Source organism: Maylandia zebra, linkage group LG8, assembly GCF_041146795.1.
Source record: "Maylandia zebra isolate NMK-2024a linkage group LG8, Mzebra_GT3a, whole genome shotgun sequence".
In the NCBI taxonomy this organism is placed as follows: domain Eukaryota; kingdom Metazoa; phylum Chordata; class Actinopteri; order Cichliformes; family Cichlidae; genus Maylandia; species Maylandia zebra.
The window spans coordinates 25,952,915-25,978,301 of NC_135174.1; the positions used below are offsets into that span (position 1 = coordinate 25,952,915).

The 25,387-nt window shown below is 39.9% G+C and overlaps 1 protein-coding gene across 1 annotated transcript in view; it reads right to left on the reverse strand.

The window, feature by feature from the left end:
* Positions 1 to 1,266: 1,266 nt before the first annotated feature.
* The window catches only part of myo1d (myosin 1D), a 118,687-nt gene continuing 94,566 nt past the window's right edge, over positions 1,267 to 25,387 (reverse strand). The window contains exon 22 of the mRNA XM_004556795.4: positions 1,267 to 5,987. Within this exon, the coding sequence (XP_004556852.1) occupies positions 5,831 to 5,987 (157 nt within the window). The 3' untranslated portion in view covers positions 1,267 to 5,830. The remainder of the gene's footprint in view (positions 5,988 to 25,387) is intronic.

The window sequence follows — 25,387 nt, forward strand, 5'->3', positions numbered from 1 at the left end:
TTCGGGGTCATGGGTGCTCTGGAGCCTAGCGCAGCTGTTGCCAGTCTTGCGGGTGGCAACACAAATCATTGATTAGCCTAATGAGCCTGTTTTTGGACTGTGGGTAAAAGCTAATCAGGGACAAGAGGTAGCCAGTAGATTTGAACCCAGGACCTTCTTGCTGCAAGACACCAGTGCTAACCACTGTGTCACTGTTTATAGAGCTATTTTACAAATAATATAACTTACTTTGCTGGCAAGACATCCAATAACTCCATATTCTAGAAATTAAAATTCTGGTATTTTATTAGTTTGTTGCTTGGTAGGCATCTTGAAGGCATTTACACCTGAGCTTTGCACCTGTACACTTTATAGATGCTTCTCGCTATAAGTAACTCCTAATTCCACCATGTGGCTCCAATAAGCAAACCTGACACTGACCAAAATGTCAACACCGAGGCTTCTAATAATAATAATAATAATAATAATGGATTGGATTTATATAGCGCTTTTCAAGGCACCCAAAGCGCTTTACAATGCAACTATTCATTCACTCTCACATTCATACACTGGTGGAGGCAAGCTACAGTTGTAGCCACAGCTGCCCTGGGGCAGACTGACAGAAGCGAGGCTGCCATATCGCGCCATCGGCCCCTAAATTCAAGTCCAAAACCAACTGGTAACATTATTGTGGCTCGGTCCTTTTTTAGTATACAGTCTATGTTTTTAATGTATGGCTGTATGTTTAACATCTCTGAGTGATAGTCAGAGTCTATCTTTGCAGAACAGACCCCAGAAATGTAAATCCGTACATTACTTCACATGTACTGGAAACCTCCCACACCGAGACAGACGTTTCTGGGTTAGTTTGAGCTCTGCTCATTCATTTAGCCAACAGATCAGTCAGTCCGGCCTCAGTTAGTCACTGGCCTTGAAGAAAAGTAGACTCATCCCACTCTTTGCAGCAGATAGTCATCCATCAGCCAGTGGATTATAAACCCCTGCTGAGATAGCTGATGATGGCTGGTGACACATTGGCGGTGGGAAGTGGTGTTGTCATGCCAACTGCAGAGGTTTTAGCCGTCTCGACGTCAACCGGAGAAACAGCTGTTAGTGGGTGGATTAACACTGCGCTCTGCCCAGCTATTACCGCATCATGTGTTAGAGACTACGACTGGGAAACAAAACATTAGCCTTTACATCATTTACAGATTAATGACCTCTTATCTGAGCATGCCTGTAGCACATGACGGCACACACATGCAACAAAAGCACAATGGGAATCACTTAGTGAAGCAAATAAATTTATTAATAAATCAATTATTGAAATTGCTTTCATTAAGAAATATAACTAGCATTCATACAGAATATTACAGCATTTCCCTTTAGACGTACCATAAATATATTACAGTATATTTATGGTACTAATGACATCTTACACAAATATGCAAAATACAAACTTAATATAAAATTAGGCACTTGCTGAACGAATGCTGCATACATACAGATTTAGCTTAAAGCTACAGACGACAGAATAAATTACAATAAAGAAAAGGGAATTTGTTTCACTTTGGCTAACATGGATGGGCTTGATAACAGAAACTAGAGACTGCATCTCACTGCACGCCACAATAAAGTGAAGAATGGCACAAGTCCATAAATGTTAACATTCATATTTGATCTTGCCTTTGATTTTTATTCTTATGGTAAAACTTCTAATCAGCATAAAGGAAAAGTAATTATCTTTGATTAGACTCGCACATCAAAGATTTTAATAAAAATCATTAAAGAATAAATTTTGTGATTTTTCCATATTAATAAATCCCGTGAAAACCCCACAGCCAACAACACACTGTGTACATATCCAAAAACATGTGCCATCCAGATCACTGTATTACCGGGCGACATGTCCCTCCATTAAAATGAATGCACAGACTATTTTGTGCTGTATAACATTTATTGCACTAACTGTGCATCAATGCATTTCTGATGCAGTGGTTACATCCACAACGACTGTATGTGTGCTTCAGTAACCTTTGCTAAATCTACAATGCCCAAGTACTGAAGATTATTGTGAAAATGAAATTGCATGTTTGTCATCTACACTACATGACATCAGATATAGTTTTCAGTCATGTTCCCAGTGCAGAGCTGTGGTGCCCAAAACACTTGATCCACTGCAGACCTGCAGCACTAATTTTCCATCAGTTTCAAAACACGTATGTTTAAATAACCTCAAGGTATAAAAAAAACAAAATACAGGTGAATGAAATGTAAGCTATCGGAGGGTTAGTTATGTTTTATATATATATATGTTTTTTAGGTTCTATAATGCTTCCTTCTGGAGCTGAGGGCATGAAATTCTGTCAAAGACAAGGTGAGTAAGTATGTGTGTCAGTATTTACAGACAGTAAAGAGGCAGAGCTATTCTGGATAGGTTTCCAACTTGAATCAATGAAATGGCCCAATATTGACAGGCTGGCTGTGAAGTTGAAGGTGCTGAAGGTTTGATTTGGCCACTGCTCTTAATTCAGAGACTATAATTCACATGTAGTTGTGAACAGAGTGGGTAGTCATTAGTGCATCAGATTTAATAACTATTCGGAAATGTGTAAAATCAAAGCTGGTAAAGACGCCTGTCAGAGAGCACAGGTAAGGTGAGTGTTCCTATAAAGATGTGACAAAGCTTTTCACTGGCTCCAAGACAAAGAGATCTTCTCCTTTCCTTCATATTTATTAAGATCTTTGTCTCTGTATTTAAAGGAGCTTTGTTTCTGATCGTTTATATTTCCTGCCTTGTCTTGTTGCAGGTGTACTCTCCCTCTTTATTGCCACACCTCTCGACTCCAGGATGACTGAAGAATTGTATAAACCTGAAGGATCTTCATCGCCTTGCAGGATGGTACAGCCAGCCTAGCTGAGCAGGCAGCCAAGTGATTTGACCGAGGAAGCAAAAACAGAGAAGGAGGGAGGAATGGGGGCAGGGAGAGAGGAGAAAAGAAGCAGAGCAAGTACAGGAAAGGATCCCGGGCAGGGCTTTGTTCACCAACCCCCTTTAACTTAAGAAAGCAACGAGAGAAGCGCTGAAGTGAGAAGTGACACCGAGTCCATCCTAATGATGAGCGGTGAATAGCCGCGCAGAGAGGAGGAGAGGAGAGGACAAGCCCTGTGGGAGATTACTGCATGTTGGAGGATATGGAGAGCTGCAGTGTTATAGCTAACACACACACACACAGACTTTGCTGAGCTCCTCTGAAAACCACCTATTAGCGCTGCCAATGTCACTTCCTTAATCCACACCACGAATGCACCAATTTCCCCAAACAACTCTGTGTCTTATCAAGCAACAGGACAAGGTCATCCAGCAGAAAAGCTCTGAGGTAAAAATGGGGGAGAGGGGCACTCACAAGCTAATTTAGATAAATGACTTGTTCATACAACACTCAGACACAGTCAGAGAACTGTGGCTAAAACGACTGCTAACAAGTTTTCCTCTCAGTTGTGACGAAGCCTGCCTCTTCAACTAGGGCAGACACAGAGGGAACTCCATTGCTAACCTTGGGCTGTTGTTCCTTAACCCAGATTCTTTCCTGTGTCTTTACACAGAGACAATGCAGCCCTGTGACTGTGGGCAGAATAATTATATAGTACTAAAAGTTTCCGATAATCTTTGGACTCAACAAAAGCATCCGACAGCATAACTGTTCCTTCCCTATTTTAGAACCAACCTGACTTTCATTAGCAGATGTTTTTGGTGACAAATGACAAATCAGAAAGAACCCATTTTAATTTTTATTTTATTAGTATGTTAAGTGCTGCATATAGCTCAATACCTGCGTCTGTGAAGTTCTTGAATGCAGCTTTCTAGCTATAAAAATGTTGTTGTCAAGCATTTTTTTCTTAACAAGTAGAAATGTCATCGGCTGATCAAAATTATGAACTTTTATCAAAAGACCCTGAAAAACCAACTAAATGAGGTTATGTGTGAATGATTTTAAAACTGCCAGAGTCAAGAGTTTTTACTTTTAAGCTTATATATTTGTTGCATGGTAGCAAAACTGTATTTACACAAGAAAAGCAAAGAGTGTTGTTGCTGACTGAAGATGAGCATCAGGCTTTCATCGACTGTAGTTTCACAGCCATCTGTGTTTACAATTCAAGATCTACTCTGCAGGAAGCTTCCTGGTTTTGTTTGTATGTGCACTGCTGAAAACCACCGAAATTTGAATATCACCATCCAATGCACATAAAGACAGATATTGCAATTTTTATGCTGCCACACTTTGTTGTAATTAATCTAAAAAACACAAAAACAGCATATTGGAATGTGCTAACAATGGACACTCACCTAACAGCTTGTAAGAACATTACAAACCAGACCCAGAGCCACTTTCACGCGCTGATGATTAGATTAGTACAATTTGGCTTTTCACACTTTGAGAAGTGTGATTAATTTTTTTTAGTGAGATAAGATGTAAATGAAGTCTCTGAATAGACCACAAAATATACGAAAAGTCATGGGGACAGCAGTCTGACTAAGGACGTCACACCCTTCTGTCCTCGCTCCTTCTTGGTGGCTACCAGCCAGCCTCTCTGAGCCAAGAAGTGAAGAGCGAAAAGAGCTAATCAACACACACACAGACTCCCTCAATCGCACTCACACACACTCACTCACTCTCCTTTGATGAAGGGGATATTTGTCAAGTGGAAGCCTATTCCAAAGGACTAAGGGCCACTACAAGTCATCAGGCTATTCACTAGACACAAAGACAGCAAATGAGAGTGCATTTAGGAGCTGGAGTTCACATGGGATTATACAGTACTGGCCAGTAAGAACATGAAGTCTCACGTTTGGAGAAAATATGGACTGAAAACACTTGTAGGGAACAAAGTAACGCTTATGTCATCATCCACTTATTTGACTTTTGTTAACGAGTTACAGAATCCCTGTTTACACCAAATGCAGTGTAAGTTCTGCATGCACACATATTTGCACTGCTGTTCACAAACAGCACGTTCTAACCTCACATAAGCAGCATTAGCGTGTTTATTATAAAACTGCAGACATCGCACAGAAACTATAAGATTACAAGATTAAAATTAGTAGATTTTTTCCGTGTTGCTGGCTGCAAAGTTCAGGATGTGCTCAACACATCCAGCTCAACACCCTGTGACTAAAACTAAAAGAAAAATGTGCTATTTGATTCTCGCTCACTGTCCTTTTAAGTGATTGTGACTATTGAAACAAAAACTATAAGTGGACAACCTTCCACTCACCGCTTACGCAGGCAAGTCTGCAACTAAAGTAATTATAATTAAAGTTATTTAGAAAACAAAAACAGGTTTCTACTGTTTTAAAGCAATTTAGATGAATCAAAGTCATACATGAATTTTCTCTTACTTAATTTTTTATGGTTTCACTTTTGATGTGGCTCCTACACACGGAGCTGCAGGGATTATGAATTGCTGCAAAGCCTTTGGATTTTATTTTTTTTGTCTCTTATGCAACATCAGTGGTTCTGAGAACAGTTGCTGCATAATCTCCTCTCACCTCCACTCAAAATAATCAATGCACAATAAAAAAAAATATTGCACAAAGCAAATCATTTCAATTTTTGATTCTAAAAAAAGAACGAACACCTCTTTGGTGCATAATCATATAGTGCATATAAAAAAACCCCCCCGCCTAGAATTCAACTGAAAATTCAAATTTGGCATTGCTTTCCAAACTGAGGACCGAGCTGCTCTGTCACATTATTAGCAGCTCTGCAAAACAACACAACAAGTGAATCATCATCATTATTATTCAAGACAGCTTCAAAATCAGCTGCTTTTTCTGTCTCGGCCCACTTTAGTTGCCAGGAACAGCCAGGATGTACCCAGACCGGCTCTTGGTGAAGTCCGGCTGCGACTGGTTGATCTTGGGCTCAACGATGACCGTGCACTTTCTGCCATTCATGCTGCACTGGATGGGACTCGCAATGTTCACCTGCAGCTTCCTCTTCTCACTGTGGAAGGAGAATACAAAGACAGAAATACCTGTTAGAATTCAGACAAATTACTGAACACTGATTAGACGTTCTTAATGAAAATATCTGCAAACATAACCTCGGATTATTAGTCTGGTCATTACAATCAGAAAATATTTGCAGCCTCACTGGTTTCACTGTTTAATGCACAGAGATAAAATAAGCAGATCCATTAGTAACCAGAATGTGTGTACGAGGCAGAGCACAGGTACAAGCCATTAATCATGTTTACTCCATCATAATCTTGGAAATACACCACAGTCACACACACACGCACACACACACACACGCTCATGTTGTAAATGCTCTTACTGTATATGCACAGTCACACTCACGCAGTAATAATAAATCTTGGAGCCACAAATCTTGCTCAGAAAAAAACTCTCCTTTCATAAAAACAAAATCCTTCTCAGTCATGCACACTGTCAGACTCACATATGTACACACAGACACACTTTTATGAAACCAGGTACTGTTGTGCACAACAATGACAGAGCATATAAGACAGAAAAACTGCTTTTAAGTGAGATGGAAAAAAATACCAGAGGGAAGTGATCCAAATATACCGTAAAAATAAAAATTTTTAATTCGTATTTATTTAAAAAGGGACAATGCAATCTAACATAGTCCTCATATGGAGCATGAAACTGATGTGCTGCACATACAGTCTATAGCTATTGCTAATTTCCAGCTCTTGTCCATTGTTGGGCTTTTACATCCACGGTCTACAAACAAAATTACAACATAATAATTCTGTGTAATGCTTAAAATAAAAGTCAGAAAAGATATATGATTAAATTAAGATGTACAAAGTGAAATACAAAATCTAATTAAATTATAAAGTGTATTAAATTAAAAACACAGTTGAAAGACCTCGAGTTGCTTAAACTTGAGCGGCTAACTTGCCTTTTAGTTTTGAACTCAGGAATCAGCTTAAAGGATTGTGGCAGAAGATCAAAGAGATCCTTTGGAATTTTATTCACGTAACACCAACTAACAGATGTCACCCTGGGTCACTTTACATAGAAAGTCTTATAGAGAGAAATCTAACAATCCCCCACTGTGCACTCAAGCAACCACAGACTTATTACAAGGTCAGAAAGGGACAACAAAAACCCCATCAGCCGGTTCATGTGGAGATTTTAAATTTGGAGAGAGGAGGAGAAATCCAGTCTACTAAAGAAAAAAAAGCATGCACTAACTTGCAGTAGTGTACAAAATGTGATCTTTAAGTTTAATGACTTCAGCCGTAAAATTCAAAAACATTATCTGATTAAATCTAGCTGATTGGGTTTTTTTTTTTTTTTTTTAGATTGCTTCATCCTGTCGCCTTGCACATGTGCCTCTGTGATGTGCATTCAGTGTGTCAAAACAGAAACCTGCAACTGGGATTAAATTTGCTGAACGAGGATGAAGCTGCAGATAGTCAAATGTGACGAGCAGGTTTCGTGATGACCCAAGACTCAAATAAGTGTTTGACCCTGAGGAAAGAATTCACGGTGCACAACCCCGCTGAAGAATGACAAGCATGGCATGAATACTTATCATAGAACTAGTTCTTATTACTAGTGATGATTCTCAACATGAAAACTGATCCATGGTGAAATTACATAGTGCACATCCAAGTGTTGAGGGGACCTCCATGGAGTGACAGCTGTGCTGGAAGCAGTCCAGAACTGCACAAGGAGGGAAACCTCCAAGGGGAGATCGGCCAAAATGTGTTTTTTGCAGCAAAGATTCGATCGCACCTCACATTGGATATGTGATGCAGACTAGTTTGTAAGCTGAATCTTTTAAAGACCTGTATGGTCAAGACAGCAGAAACACTGCCGCTGCACCCTGTTCAAAGCCACAGCACGAAAATACACGGGTACAGTAGAAACACTGCACACCCATGTAGGCGTTTTAAATTACTGTGGCTGTAAACGTTACAGACCTACTCTAATGTCTGTGTCATGTGATCTAGTGTCAAATCAGTCTAAACCTAGAAGTGTGACTGCTAGTAGTGTATAAAGCATGCTAGCATTAATAGACAGCAGCACTAGTAGTAGTGGCTGCAGTTAAGTTTTTGCAGAAACTTGCAGAGCCTTTTCTACTCTGAATCAGCCACTGAAAACCATCTGAACTATATTTATATAAAAGGGCACACATAGTATTTTGTTTACATGCTGCTCAAATGGATCATTAAAGGTAGTAAATGGCCAGTATTTGTGTACCAATTTGAAACGAATACTCGACGAGTACAAACTGGCACTGTGCTGGTTTGGTCCTGGAACGTGCTTGATGATCCAGGCTGTCAAATCAAAGCATGTCTGTTTTTCTCACCTGAACCCTTAGACGACAGCTATTCACTCTAACAACAAAAATAAAAACTGGTGTGTAGGTGGACCGTGATGTGAAGCTATTTGCTGGAAATGTCAATTAAATACAACTTAACATGATAGCTGCAGACTGCCTGCACTCATTCTCATCCAATAACAATCACACGATGTAGTATATAAAATATGGATGTAGCCTCTGGGTCTGAAAAGTAAAGTTATTATGGATAATGCATTAAAACTGGTTTCTTTCTAATGGAAAACAGCAAGCAACTTCTCTTGCTAAAAAAAAGTGCATAAAAAAAACTAAGTAAACACTTTCCTGATGATTTTATGGTGTCAGTCACTAGTTACAAGCTGCATGTAATGCTGACAGAGTGCAGTCTTTAAGATTTCTAGTCATCACAGTGAACAAGGCTTTAGTATTACATGTGGTCAAACGCTTGGCAAGTTGTAAATGTTTGCAGTACTGGGCAGCTGGCAGGCTAACAGCAGCCAAAATGTTGCAATGACTCATTCATTTCTGAATATAACTAGATGTAAGTGTAAAACTTGCAATTTCATTTGAGCTAAATGTATTCACTTTGCTTCTAAATATTGAGTATAGTCAGTAGTTTAGTAGTTGACAGGACTGTGTTGCTAAGCTAAGCTAAGAGGCTGGCAGATGCAGACTTATATTCGTGAGTATGATTTTGCTGTTGGACAAACAAATATTCCCCCCGCCCAAAAAACAGAGTAGAAATATTCTTTTAAATGGAAAAATAAGTAGGCAGCTAAATTTCTCAGTTCCTAACTCTTTAACGATAAAAAATGAAGCTACAGGGAGCAACTGAATAAAGCCCTGGCGATCGCCATGACAGAATTTTATATCTGTGTGTGTGTGAATGTGTTTTTAAAGCAAGAATATATGTATGAGATGCTAACGTGCTATGGAAATAAATCGTGATTATGCTATGTGGGTGTATACGAGTGTATGTGGGAGAGAAATGTGTATGATTACCGTGCTGTGCATCTTAATAACCTTCAACACAGTGGAGACGTATGTACGAGCATGTTTCAGCTCACAGATTGAGAAAATTAAGATGAATAACAGAGAAGAATTCATGCAGCTCTGCTGTTGAAGGAATGATCCATATGGTGGTGCTGGGTTGGAGCACAGCAGTGGATTGGCTTTTAGTGCCTGTCACATCTAGTTAGACCCTTTCTGGGTGAACGGGTGCTCTGCCTCGTTTGCTCTTAAACAGGATCGATGACGGGAATCAAAGAGTGAGAAGAAAACGGCATAAATCGTGTGGTTGCTGTTAGCAGAAAGCGAGAGAGAAATCCGAAGTGATGTAAATGTGAGGAGGGGAACGAGAAGATGAGAGTGATAATTGCTCTCTGGTGGAGGGGAAGATGGAAATGTAGACAGGAGGGCTGGCGACAGGAAGCTGAAAGTGTGATAAATAAATATGCATCTCTCTGTTCAGTCAAGTGCTTGTCTTGTCACACTTTCTTCAGTGGCACAATTACCGATCGTGGCATAAACAAATTCATTATCCGCAATTACTGCCTCCCATCTCTGTCCCTGAAATGTGAACCGATAACGCCGACTTGTTGCACAACAACAACAAGAAGAAGAAGTCATAAACAACAAGCGAAAGGCTTCTGCTGCCCACGCTGCACTCCTCTGCAGAGTGTGTGTGCAGCTCTCCATCTCCGCTTAGAGTGGAAAAGCTCAGACTACCACCGATGCTGGTTTCCATGGCAACCCCCGTGAGCTGAACTCCCCCATCTGTCATGGCTGCCAGCCAGGAAATGGGACTGTTGGTGTGAGTATGTTTAGATATGCCTCTCTCTCCGTCCATCTCTACCTCTCCCATCTCTACCGCGCTGCTGAATTGCCAGAGGGGATGCTGTGCTGTGCTCCGTGTGAAGGGCAAACAGGGTTAGGCTCACATAAACAGCAACATACCCACATGTATACACACACATAATACCCTGTAACACACTCTCACAAAGCCAAAATGATCTCAGACACCTTTCTGATCTGTCAGCTCCAAACCTTTACTCTGAATAAATACTCCAATAAAAACCAATAGAAGCCTTTATCTGTGAATAGAAAAACGTGATCAGTTGAGTCTTAAGGTCACTGGCTGGCCTTTCCCATAACGAGCCAGAGCCCCGAGGGTAGACTTGGTCCTTCATTGCATGGCCTCTCCAACTGGAAAATCAATTCTTTCCTTTACTCCAACCTCGCTCCCTTTGTGCGTCTTTGCCCTTCATGCCATGTGAGCCCAGCCTCACTTGCTTCCTAAAGTAATTCCCTTTCACTGAGAAGGATGCAGAACAGGAGGAGAAAGGGAAAAAATAAAGAGAAGGTGAACTGAAATGAGTGATTAGATGAAATGGGAGTGAAAATAAAACTTGAGCGCAAAACTGTGGAGGGTCGAGGTCAAGTTTAAGTGTGATGAAAAGGAAAGACAAATATAAAATATGTAGAAAGTCCTATGCAGAATGGTATCTGAAAGGAAAAGTGTTGCAAAATGAAAAAGGGGGGAAGAGATGTTGGAAAGACTATTTTCAGGTCGAGAAGGCAGGATTACCTCCAGTCTGTTAAGCCATCCAGTCCCACTTCTGAGTCATCCCTCTAATAGTGTACCTGGCTGTCCCCCAAGCTTGCTGCTGCTGAAAAATATATGAGCTCTGCAGGTGGGGAAGTGGGGAGGACCACTTTGCAAAGCTAGGCTTGCTCTAAAGACTTAAGACTTTGAGGACAGGATCAAAGTTGGAGCACAGAACACAAACTACTGCAGGAGCTTAATCAGAGGCAGTGATGGTTTTGGAGTTTTACAATGATTCAAATAGCTCTTACAAAATTGGAGAAGAAAAGAAATATCTGGATAATAATCTCAATCATATTAACATGTGGTTGAAGAGCTTCCAGTGACATCATGAGTGACATATCCTATTTAGCTATATTTGCTTTAAGGATAAACTGCAAGCGTCCAACCTCTCTCTATACTCTGGTCCTAATCTTATTTAACAGGTTATCAAGGAGAAAATAATGCAATGCAGAAATCTCTGCAGCGGTACGAAACAAGGCGTCTTCAAAAGAACAAAAAATAAAGAGCAAAGAGAAAGAATCAGGCTGTGAAAGTGTGCTGAGGGATAGAGAAAGGTATAGATCTGAACAAAAACAGAAAAAAGAAACCGAAACTCCTGCAGGCTGACACACGAGAACAAAAGTTGGGTCTACACTGGAGATCTGTCAAAGCCTCAGCACAGATCTCCTCCTTACAGACAGTCCTGAAAAAGTGAGGCCACCTTCTATATATAAAAAGAAAAAAAAGAACAGTCTCCTTACATCAATATTTCAGCTGGGAGATCACAGAGATCAAGAGAGGAACCTCACGAAGGGAAGGCATGCACAAATGTGCCATATGTTTGTTCCTGACAGTGAGCATGAAGTTCAGGCACCGCAGGCCAACTTGACTGATGGATTTCAGGATTTCTTGTGCACATTAAAGCTACAACTATACAGCCATGACTTTACACACTTTAAAAGCATTCCCTTTACAGTACAGGCACGGGGCATCGTTCACTAACAGTAACTACACACAAATCGGTGCACAAGCTCTTCAAACACACGAATATTTAATCAGTATTTTCCTCCCGGCTTTGTACAAACAAATTTAGAAATGCCACCGGCCGTGCATGAGCACAGACGATGAAGGTATGACAAACATTTAATGCACAATGATGACATCCACAGTTTCAAATGCTTAACGTGTCAAATTCATGACAAAAGCTTCCATTCTTGCTCGTTACAACTTAAACTCTCCAATAGCTGCTTTTGGTCACCCCGTGATCGGAAGGTCGGGGTTTCAAATCCACTGAACGGCTACTCTGAGGTACGCCTGAGCAAGGTACCTACACACTGCTCCCTGGGTGCTGGATTGTTGGCTGCCCACTGCTTCACTGAGTGAAAGGGTTAAATGCAGAGGACAAATTTCCCAACGGGAATTAATAAAGTATACATATTATTAACTCTTATTTCTTAGTTTCAGCCTTTACTGGTTTCATCTTCTCCCTTTAGACAACCTCACCACTTTGGGTGAAGAAAAGTGAAAGTAGCAGTGCCTGCTACACGCAGTAATTTTAAATGCTTGAGATTCACTAACATACACTCAGTAATAACAATAAAATTGTATGGTGTGCATGCCTTATTGATTTTGTGTGTTTTCTGGGTAAAAAAAAAAAAAAAAAAAAGATTTCTACACACACCAAACAAACGAGGCCAATTCTCTCTTGAAAAGATGGATGTGCTGCACACCAGAGATGCTTTTCCATACAAAATGGTTAAATTATTTATGTGAGGCTGGACATTTGTTGTGTTGTAGTTTTGACACCCTTTGTATGTGCGGGTACCTTTCCAGCAGCTACTGATATATGTGTTTACAGTACAGCTGAACAAGAACTGTTTTAATAAAGATATCACTCATTAATTATTTATTTATTTATTCACTTCATGCTAAGCAACGCACAACTAGTTTTCCACAAAACAATGAGGCACAGCAATTAGTTAAAGGTATGTAGCATAATAAGTGAAACTCACCTAATTGCTCAGTATGGCTACTTTATTGTTTTCTACAAATTCAGCTTTTTGAGATGCTGCATATCAGCAAAAAATATTACAGTTGTGAATCAGAATAAACAAGGAAGTAAGCAATGATGGTTACCACAAGGATAACAAAAGATAAAGAAATATAATCGCACTGCACTACAAGCAGGCACTGTGAATTTTTTGTGCCCATGCAGAAAGTTTACAGGAATGCCTGCCTTCACCAACAAAACATGATTTATAGTCTTTTCTTGTTTACATCTAAACAATGATGTCAGCCATTTACCCTTCACTCTGCACTCAGAGCCGTCAGATCGGTTGCTGTTACAATGTTCTACGTTACAGAAATGAAACAAGTGTGATTGTGAACTTTTAAAACAGCTTAATCGATTACTCAGTTTTAAAAACCTTTTATAATGTCTTCTTTATACTTACATATTTTGCTTTCATGTTCTTTTGTGTTTTTATGTTTTTGATGTTAGTTTGTTTTCATTTTTCAAAACACATTTCAACTCAGGTTTTAGAAGAGCTATAAAAACAGCAAAGCCCATTACATATTACATTTAGTTTCACCGGGTCATTAGCCATAGACTAATCAAGGGGCTTACATGTCATCATCATGTGTTTCATATCCACGAGATGCAGGTACATTTACGAGGAGATTCGTTTTATTTCAGCTTAACAGTGGAAAGTTGAGATGGTGTTAATAAACATAAATACACTGAAAAAAATAAAGCTTTAAGGTGTTTAGTCCTGTATAAGTTACTTTGAGGGACAGCTAGTCGCTGATAATTGTGCTACCCTTCTCAATCATACTACATAGCCTTCCTCCAGATTACAGGCTTACTTTTTTAAATTTGCATGTCACATTTAAGCTTCTCATCTCTGCTCTGAGACTTACGCATTTAAAAATGGCATATTAAAAAGTAGAGAGAACACAGAATCTGCATTTTTGCATCCTGTTCCACTTTTCTTTTCATTTTCTTTACATTTCCTCTTCCTTATTTGCTACACAGGCTTATATTTAACAGCAGACCTGATACAGCATCTCTCTTCCTCTCACTGTCGCACCGTTTTTGTGTCTCACATGGCTGCATCGCATGTCTCACGTGCCCCCGTGTGCTATATTCACACTGCTGCAGAGGAAATGGAAAGATGCACAGGCCGTGAGGCAGCACAAACGATCATTACAAATACCCGCATCAGACTTAAAATCATTTTTTCCGGGTATAAGGAATGCATACATACTACAGGTAGAGGTTAGTGATGTCCATCTAGAACAAAAACAAACCACACACAGTGATTTAAAGTGCCCCAGTTTAAAGTGACTGAGGTCTGGACTGGTTCAAAGTGTGAAAACTGCCTGAGAGGCTTTTGAGTTCAGTTCTATAATTAGCATTAGTGAGCCCATGTAGAAAAGTTTTGGTAGAACTGCAACTGCAGGGTTGGTGTATTAATAATAGAGAAATGCAGAGGGAAGAAGCAATTCTGATGGCGAGCTAAGTGTGTTGATGGGTCTGAAATGTTTGCAGCAGGACACTTTAGTTCAGTGAAAAATGAATGCTGGTGGAGATATTCCAATTGCAGATATTAGATTCCTAAAAGTCAAAGCTAACAAGTCAGAACCATTTAGATAATTTCCTTTCATCTGGATCTACAGCTTATTCCACATTTTTACTCTACATCTCCATCCTTCCCTTTGTACCTCTGGGCTGGCAAAAAGTGTCCTATTAACTGTTGTAGAAGCAAGGAAAGCCTCAAAGACAAGATCAAATGCAACACTGAAAACCATTTGCAGCAACTGCCCTGGTCGGTATAGAATGAGATTTTGCCATAAGACAGCCTTTGCTTGCAGTGTTTACTAAGCTGTGAAAATGCAGCAAGCAGGCATATCTCCTTTCATGTCTTTTTTTTTTTTTGCCTCACCCTCACCGTGCTTTCCCTTTTCCCGTTGTTATCTATTCTCCCTGCTACAGAAAGAGAAGAGCTGTTCTCACAGTGGGAAAGATCACAAAGTAGGTCATTTTGAGAACAGGGTAAAAATGCACTGACAGCGAAAAATGCGATCGATTAAATCTGGTGTGGGGAGGAAGGAAGGAAGAAAAGAAGTTGGTTTTCAGTGCACATGGAGAAGTGGAGTTCAGAGGTGAAGCTGCGCAAGTGAGGCTCACATCAAAGCGATCTATGCAGCGGCTGAGATTCAGTCCTGCTCCAGGCCTTTGGACAAGACAAAGAAGAGGAATGTTACAAGCTATGGAAAAGTTGCCGCTGCATAACACCGTAAACCACTTTGTTCATCACACTCCCAAACATGTAAGATGGTATATTATTCTCGTTCTGATGCATTGAACTCCCATAAGACAAATTAGACTTCACAATATTGTGAGAACTAGACTCCAAAACTCCCAGGAGAAGCTGCATGAAGTTTGAGGATACATGAACAGTAAACACGAGCTAAAAAGGCCTCTTCTTGTTAATATTCTAAGCGAGTGTTTCTGCTTCTTTATGCGCAGTAAGCGAGTTCTGGAGCGCTGCAGTCGGGGAATAGAGATGCCGACTATCAAGGGCCGTCGAGGGTCAACTGTAGTGACTGAATAAAGTGCCTTTTTGTGATCCATAAGTGTAAAATTTGAGAATTTCAAGCATGTGTTTCCCAGTTTGGGCTGAAATCAAATACAAGAGCTTAAAAAACAACAATTTAACAGCTGCTGTGTTTTCTGATGAAAAGTGACTAAAGCTCAGCAGCTGCGCGTCTCAGTTTTCATCTGTTTTTCTTCCTGCTCTGATTCAGCACAGAACTGCTGCCATTATCCTGCGAATGAGTCTGTGGAAGTCTGAGACATGTGTGATTGGACAATTACGTTTAAAGCTTTGGAAGGAGAAGATCACTGAATCACATTTATATATTAGATTGTATATGAAGGATGGATTTAGCCACCCTCATGGCACCCAGTGGTTTGAGAACCTTTTCCAGTAGTCACTTAGAGATGTTGTGGTGTGATTTTAAAGTTATTTTATGGGTGAAAAAAGCACAACAAAGCTTTTTTTTGTGTCAATATGCACCACAGTTTTATATAATTTAAACTTATGCTGCTCTGATAAAATCATCTGACACCTAGTCTAAGACTAACTTAAGCACCAATACCATTTAGAACAAAAGGACCAAAAATGTGTGTTGACTACTGGTAGGACTGCCACATGACATCCTTATTCCCTGAGGACAGCAGGTGAATGACTGCCATCAATAACATCTACTTGCACAAGCTGTTCACAGATGCCCCAGTTAAACAAAAGGACAGACTTCTCACCTCTACATTTCATTGTTTAAGAGATCAGCGTGAGATGAAAAAGAACCGGAAATGTGCAAAGCAAAAGCCTTGTTCTCCAGGGGGACACTGTCGCTGCTCCACAGATGGTGGAGGCTATGAAACACTGCAGAGTCATTATAGCCACACAGCAGGAGGCTTAAACAAGCCTGTGCAGGAGGTCAGCTCTGTGTCAGATCCTGTCACTCTCTTTGTTCTTCTCTTTATACCGTGAAACCAGCGAGTTAAACCTTACTCACCAATCACCTGTGCCTTTGGCATTTCACTGATCGCATCTCAAGGCTCAGTAGAGTTTACTTTAAACACATTAGGTCAGTCAGTACATTGGTACACACTGACTCAGAGCAGATAACAGAGTCAGCCTCAATTAGCTGCTCATTACCAAAGCGTGACTGCTCACTTGTCAAGTGGTTACGCCTCCACTTGTGTTCATTAAATTCAATCAACGTATCAATCAAAGGTTCATCCATTTCCATATACTGCCACAAGACTCTTCTCTTTGCAGTGGTAGGAAATCTGACATGTGCACAGTAAATCACATTAACAGACACGCTAATTGTCTGAGAAAGACAGGACTCATCGTTAATTCTAGGACAAGAAATGTAACGACGGGTTTAACTCATTTTTCAAATTTAAGTTATTTAAAAGGTAAAAACATAATTTTGGGAGCACAGATGGTCAGATACCAAATCCTCAGAGCAAATAATCAAGAGAAAAATATGCACTGAGCAGGCAACAGAAAAAGTTTGAAAGACTTAATTCAAAGAACATTTTTTCCCCACTTTCTATAAGTTGCAAACTCAATGAATCAGTCCAGCAAAAGTCCTTAAGGATGTGACTATTCCTGAGTGCTCAGCTGGAGTAAACAGTATTGAGAACTTTTAACCAATAGCTTTTCCCCCGTCGTTTAAAAAGCTTATCAAGGTATTTTTAACCAGAATGCGCAAAGTATTAAAAATATTAAAAGGCAAGAAAACCTGAGGCCAGTTTCATTAAGTTAGACACTAACTAGAGGTGGGAGAAACTAAAAAGATCTGTTGTACGAAGCAGTTTAGTCATAAATTCTGAGTTTGAAAGAAGAGAAATGGTAGACTGAGTGACAGCATCTGTTTGCCTTATTAGAAAATATTAGTCTTTTTAAAGAATTCAACAGTTACAAGTATATTTTACTAGCAGAATTCAGCACTCATCTTTTTCCTATGGAGAAAACTACAGTGACAGTAAGAAGTGTTGGAAACTTCGTGCTTCATAAAATTTCAATGCACTGCAAACCTGCATTAGAATTTGTTATTTGACAAGACTCAATACTCTTTACTTTACAGAACAAACAAAGATGGTGTAAATATGTCCTTATTTCTCTGAATCACTCTAACTAATAATAATAATAATATCCATGAGAAACATTAAGACGGGTCTAATGCCTCTATTTTGACATTTTCAGATGAAATCAGTAGTCAAAGTATTTCTGCAGGCAAGCAGCCCCAAGTTTATCAGGGCTGGATATTACATAAACTCGGATAAAAGGCAGAAAAGGCTAGATCAAATTGACAGATATGCTGTGGTACTTTTGATATTAGTGTGAGAAAGCACAGATGGAGGGATAATGAATAAAGTAAGGCAATGAAAATGGGAAGGAAAATATGAAGGCACAAGAGAAGCGTGGTGAGACAGCAAATGATGGGGATTTAAATGGCAATTTGGAAATGAAGACAGGAAAGCAGGGACGGGAACAAGAAGAAGAAAACAAATGAGGCCTCAATCTGAAATGGGAGGAGAGATAATAGAAAGGATAACAGGAGAAAAGAAGAAGAGTCCAAGGGAGGAGGAGGCGGAGGAGAAACTGTGCTGAGGCTAATCATAATTGGCCTGACACTGGGAGATGGTATGGTGCTGTTGCTGGGCGAAACATGTGTGTGTTTGGGGGTGGGGGAGGAGTACGGGGTAAATGTAAAGGTCAATGAAGAAATGAAGTCCGTGAAATATCAAGGCTCTTAATTCATTCCTACTACTTCATCTCAGCCTAACAGCACTTGTTGTGTTGTGCTTTTATCCACATGGAGAGTAAGATACTAGACTACAGTAAGAGCGAACATTATATCCATACATGCAGAGCTCCTGTGGGAATGCAGAGCCAGCTACTTTGCTAGCAAGTGGTCATGTAGCAGAAGAAATATAGTGCATAAAAACAGATGCAAACTGGTGAGTACTGGTCCATAAAAGACAGACTGGATTAACAGCCGTAGTCTACTAATACATTCATCCTTCGACAGCTTCTACAGTTAGAAAGCACCAAAAGAAGAAGTGCAATTAAAGTTTAAACAATTCAGTGCAAATGCATTTATTGCACATTTACTTGATTAATTACATTGTTGCAAAACTGTTTACATACCAAATATCATCATAATATCCATTATTTTGCATTTTTTCTGTTCTGCTTGCTCAAGACTGTTTATGGACACTAACACGAGAGACTCTGATAAGACATTTATGTTGGAAACTTTGTGTTTTCTTCAGTTTACACTGTGTCTGAAGACAATAAGTGAGCGAGAAAGGAAAAAATAAATTTTTGAAGACATCAGTATGATGCGTGGCCACTCTTTGTTGGACCCCTGTAGTTACACTTGTGCTGAGCCTCTCGTTCAATTTGCAGTCGTCACCTCTTTGTAATCATTTGTTGATCTGCTACATTGAACCACAGGAACTGTGGCATTTGAAGGGTAGTTTAAAAAGGCAAAGTTCAGAGTTGAGATTTGTCAGAGAGCTCAGATATGAATTAAACAGCAACGCTCCATAATGAGAAGCCACAAGGTTTAAAATAATTTACTGAGGGTGCAATTAAACTTCAGAGAATTTCCCATGAAAAACTGATCCTTACGAGTAGCTTGAACTTTCCTAAATCCAGCCACACTTATCTCAGCCCATTAGAGCGCAGCTGAAATGATGCTTAATAAATCTGTCCCAGACTGCTGTATCTGTCAGAAGGTCACTAATTACATCTGTGCAGTTCTGTTCACAAGTAGTACGGCAAACACACGCCGTAAACACTATTCTGTTAACATTCACACAAGGACTCAAAGTCTTATCACTAATTACTGAGTCTCTGAAATTTTAGATGCACTCATGGTGATTTTAATTTTAATCTGCTTGAAGACATATGATCTATTCAGCTCGTCACTGTGGAATTATTGATGCTCAATGCACCAAAACAGCTAAAGCAATCAATGCAAAAGGCTTTTCTTCTGTTAGCTGATAAATACATTAAATGCATCACCACCAGTTCTAGCCATTACCTTGTAAAGTCCCATTTCAAAGTGCTGATTATTATTATTAGTATTATTATGTTGATATTGAAGTAATCATATTAGACTAGACTAGGGTGCTAAGCTATCAGCTAATGCTAGAAAAATGGATCCATACCCGGATGGGTGTGCCACATAGACGCACACACCTGTTAATTAGTATCATATGAATACAATATTCAAACCTCTTACCAAATCTCTCTACATACATCTTCTGTTGGTACAATTAACTAGAAAATCATGTTATTTGTGAGATATACCATAATGATGTTCTAAAAAGGACCAACACCACAAACATGCTTGAGAGGTGAGTTCAGAAGTTCAAAGTATTCGAGGCATAATTACCCACACTTTGTAACTACTTGGATCAGAGGAGTCGCTTGCTTGGAGTAAAGTTTGGTATCCAGGTTGACTGCTCACATACATACATACATATATATGTATATTTGCATTTATGTGAGTCTGTACTCAGCCTCCCTCTCTCTTTCCTCCAGGTCATTTGGGTTTGGTTGAACTTTCTTTCAGCCATGTGTGGTCTGTCTCTTCATCTCTTTAAGTTGTGACAGATGTTGCACAACATGTGTCAGCAACAACTGGTCAGTCAAAGTCTTAATAACTTTAATAAAACTTCAGTGGGGAAATTCTTTTAAAAAATTCCCCCCAATAAGATTCCTATGTAAAAGGAAATGATCAAAAGCATTTTTGGATCAGGCTGCAAACATGTTTATTTCTGCTGGAAAGGCTTGCATTTTAACATCAGTCGTGGGTACAGACTTACTCTTGGAAGTATCCTCAAGTAGTCATTTAAACATGTGAAAATGCAAAACCAAGTCAGCCTTGAAGGTGGCTGCACTGTGTAATAATACAACATGGTATGGGAAGGCGATTTAAAGTGAAATTTTCTCCACATATGCAGATTCAGTGTGCTATACAAGGCACAAAGTAAAATGAATAATTACCCTTTATATATTGGATTCTATTCTATTTTATTTAATCCAGCGCCTCTTTCGTCCTTGTGCGTTACAGAAAAGGAGCGAAAAATGTGGCGAGACAGACGGTGTTTGGGGCTCTCTGCAGTGGAAAGTAGGTCACGTTGACTTGCACATTCACACACATTTTTTTCATTCATACACTGCACATTTTCACACTTCTAAGTATTATCTCTAATGTATGCTTACCCAGTCGGCACACCTAAACACACAATCCTCACAGTCACAACAACACAAGCACTTGGGCTTGGCTACTCGCCATCCATCACTCCACCCGGCCAGCCTCCTCCCCCAGGCTGCAGCACGGTGCCAATGAGACGAGTAGGACTACCCACTGGCCCACATAACAATGACTCCGAGTGTGTGCGAGTCTCTTTTATGTGTGTGCAGAAATTTGTGAACTTGCAGATTAGAAAATATAAAAGGTTTGAAGTCATATGTTGTCCCATGCATTACTATGGAAGACCATAACTACCATAATCAAACGTAAATGAAGAAATTAATACATGATTTAGTAAAACAAAATATATGCAAACAATATTAAATGATGTAGAGACTAAATTAATATAATATCACACATGTTGGTATATTCCACATGTGATTATTGGAATACCTGACTACGCAGGGAGTGGACTACTGTGAGTCTCCTCAATGAATAAATAAATATAAAGATATGAGGAAAAAAAGAAAACATTTGAAATAAAGAGTACAACTCCCCAGTAGCTTAAATAATGCACAAGAAAAGTAAGAAAATTGAAGAAAATTGTTTATCTCTACATATTTGATATTATTTTCAATGCATACTTGTCATTACAAATGGTTTGATACCTAATTTAAGTATAAATAATTGACTATAATTATTGCCTATAAAAATCTTTATTCACATCTAAGATGCTGTTCAAGAAACACCCTTAGCTATCTAATCAAAGACTAGTCAAGGTCATATTGGTTCAATATAGCATGTATATACCCTATAGCGTGGAAAAATCCACAGAGGATTGAGTATCTAGACAGCTAAAAGCTAATATACCAGCTTGTGCTGATTTTCTATTACACAACATATCCATCTCCTTCTTCTTTGTGTGATTTTTTCTATTATTTACAATTTGTTGTCCTACAGTTTTGTTAGTATGTTTCTTTTCACATTTCTCTGTCTGCAGTATGAGATTTGCTGTTATTATCTGCAGACAGCAGGGTTATTAATGGATCGCATGCGTATCAGACAAACATGGATCCGATGGTTGCTATGGGAACTGCATCCGCAGCGCCCCAGAAAGAGGGGGGGGGGGGGGGGGGGGGGGGGGCGGAGAGAGCGAGAGCGGGAGGAGGATGAGGAATGTTAAGTGAAAAACAAGAGGGGGAGGGGGATGAGGAGCAGCAGTGGGGCGGGTGATGGATGGAGAAAGAGGAAATGGAGAAGGAGGGATGGAGCGAAAGAGGAGAAGAGAGAAGCCCACTTCTATCAGTCTGAAATATTTGATTCAGCAGAAAGGGTGACCTTGGAGAGGAAGACAAAAGCAGGTCGGCTTTCTCTCTCATTCTCTCTCTTTGTTTTTCTTATCACTCCTCTCCTCCACCCTCCCCCTCCTTTTATAAAAGATATTAGTGCCATCTTCACATATAACAGAAAAATCACTTTGGCACATTTATTGAACAGCAGTTTTTGTTCTTAAATATTAATTAGTCTCAGCAAACAGACCTGATTCCTATAAAAAGAAAAAACTGCATGAATGGATGGCCTTGATTTATTCAAAGCACCAAATGTGTTAGCACGTTGTCCCATTTACTGCACACATAATGTTCTCCCAGCTTTTAGATAACAATCCTGAAAAGCCTAATGCTGTGTTTTAGTTATTTGGATGAAGTTTAGCAAAAATTCCAGGTAGGAATGTGCGAGTCTGTTGGGTGCCAAATAAAGCTGGTGGCATCTCAGAGATATGTGGCTTACTGTGACATATCAGGTCATGTTAAAAGCATATACAATAGTACAATAATACAGCTGGTCTTGTCACCCTTGTTCAGGATCCGTTGGGGGTCACATTAAATGCACTGGATAGCCTCAAGTACCATTTTTCTACAGGCAGGTTTAACATTGAGCTGGCATATATTACAACCCAGCTTTTCCTATCAAATCTAATTTTAGCAGCTGTTGGTACCTAAACCAAACCAAGTCGTGGGTGAAAGCTCGAGTTGATACAAAACTTACCAGTGAAAGTTAAACTAACAAGAAAACACAAAGATCTTAAACAGGAACATGAACTCTGGTTTCCAGAGTGGGACACCTGTCTGTGACTTAAGTCACTGCCAACCCTGTGGCTTCCTCACACAGACTCAGGAGACGCCAAAGAACGCCTTGCGTGCACCCACTGTGGCACTAGTGACGTTGAACAGTAGTACTTGATGCCCTGGGATGAGATTCGATCTAATAACCTGACCTTAAAGACAAAATGACAGTCATTTTGTTGTGTTTCCCCTATCAGTTACAACCTCTGATGGACCTTTGGTGGATTGTATAGTCAACTTTCAGTGACACAGCAACTCTTGGTCTCATGTTACCTTGAAAAACAGATTCCAGTAAGCATACAGGTCTTAACTTAAGTAAAATGAGAGCACTGCTGCTGCTGCAGACACTGACTGGACTTGATTTAAAGGCCATAACATAAGAGATTCATGCCTACTATTTTTGCTTTGCCAACAAAGGCTGATGTCTATACAATTTATGTTTTAAGTATTTTTATTTCCACATGTACGTAACCATGTTCAAATATCCACTGTGGAATAATAAAATATGAAAAAGGGTCTTAAAGGATGAACGCAGCTCTAACCATTGGAGACTCACATTAAAACCCTGCCAGTCCTTGAAAAAGCTCAATACACCCATACAAAGAAAGACTACTGTCATAATAGAGAAGGACAGGCTTTACGCGTCTATGACTAAAATAACGATCTTACTCAAACACAAACAGAAAGGAAATTAAGGAACAGTGACGCCAGCATGTCTGACGACATCATCTTACTACTGGAGACTAATGTGATCCCTGATACGCAACCTAAACCAAGAACACACAAATCAGTCAGACTTTATTCAGATAAATACAACTTTTCCATAACCAACTTCCTCTAAATTTTCTCCTTCCTTTTCTGTTATCTCTAATTTGATCCATTTCTTGCATTGCTTGCAGTCTCTCCCTCACCTCCCTTGCTGTTCTCTCCCTCACCTCCCTTGCTGTTCTCTCCCTGTTCCTAACACTCTTACTAATACTGTGTTTATTTCCCCCCCTCTGTTCTTAAACCCTGCAAGCATTCTGATTTAACACCCCTCTGGGGTGTCAGAAGCAGACAGGGGGAGGCTAAATGTTGAAGTCTTTAGGAAAGGAGGCAGGAAGCAGAAAGAGAATCTGACCACATAACTCTGATCAATGAAGCGTTGTGTACTGCACACTACTGCTGACTCATACTGTCGGACAGGATGGAGGGAGAAGAGGATGAATAATATAAGCAAGTGGGAGTGAGACAGAAGGACAAAGGGTGGGGTAGAGGTTACAGGAGAGTAAGAGAAACAAATGATATAACCAAGACGTATCTGTCACAAAGACAAACCTGAACAGTTTATAGGGACAGAACAAGGGAGGGAAGGAGAAAGTAAGCTAGGATGCTCTTATGTAGGAGGTAAGCTTTTGGTAAAAACATTCACAGTTGTAACAAAATCAGTACATACATAAAAATACTGCTTTAACTCCACTAGTCTTCAAACAGAGGACCTCAGACTTCTAGTAGGATGAGTGCAGGGGAATGAGTTATGGCTGGTTTGAGCAAGAGCCACAAAAACCTGCAAATTATTTTGATTTTTCTTTTGATTTCTACAGTCGGTGACCAGAGCGAGTGTACTCTACAACATCTGGACAAAGTCTTAGTTTTGAGTAGGGATGGGTATCGAAAACCGGTTCTTGTTGAGAACCGGTTCCCACTGTTTCAATTCCTTGGAATTGTTTGCCATTTTTGCAAACGATTCCCTTATCGATTCCAGTCGCCCCGAATGACGTCACCACGTTGCGGAGGGTCATTTACCTGGCAGGAAACACAGCGCCTCAAAACTTTGGTTATACTTTACGAGAACGGATGACAACAGGGCAACTTGCAATACTTGCTAAGTAGATATTTCATTTAAGGGAGGAAACACTACGAATATGCAAAAGCATTTGCTCACAAAACACGCGATGACCTTAAATGAATGTCGTGTTTTTAATTCCGATCCGGACTCGTGAATCTCAACCCAGCAGCAGCGGTAACGTTTGCACGTCCTCTCCCGTTAATGCGGCAGGTAAATAATCAACTAACAGTCCATATTATGTTAGCGCAATCTGCCTTATTACAAAACCTGCCATTACTGTGCGTTTAGGTGACCATGATGAGAGAGACAGAGTCTGGCTCAGATGCTGGCAGTTCTCGCTGCAGTCTACCGGTAGCGTCTCCTTTCAGGCCAGGATAGACGAATGTCACCGAGCAGTGACTAAGTTTGTGCTAAAAGGCTTGGACCCATTTGCCACAGCAGATGCCCCGATTTTCGGTAAGTGAATGTGTTTAATTGTAGGCAGGGACATTACTGGATATTCTTGTGTAATTGTTACAGAATAATTTATGTTATACTTTGTTATTGCTACAGAAGAATATTTATTTTATTATTTTACATTTACAATTTTTTTCCTGGGGACCCTGTGACACCCCATTGAGGAGCCATAGGCTGTGGATCTCTTAAGATCTCACTGCTGCGTTTGTAAGGCCATGTTACTCCTAAATTTCTATGTTGTTCAAAGAGAAGATATAAAACAAAGTTCTAAGCTAAT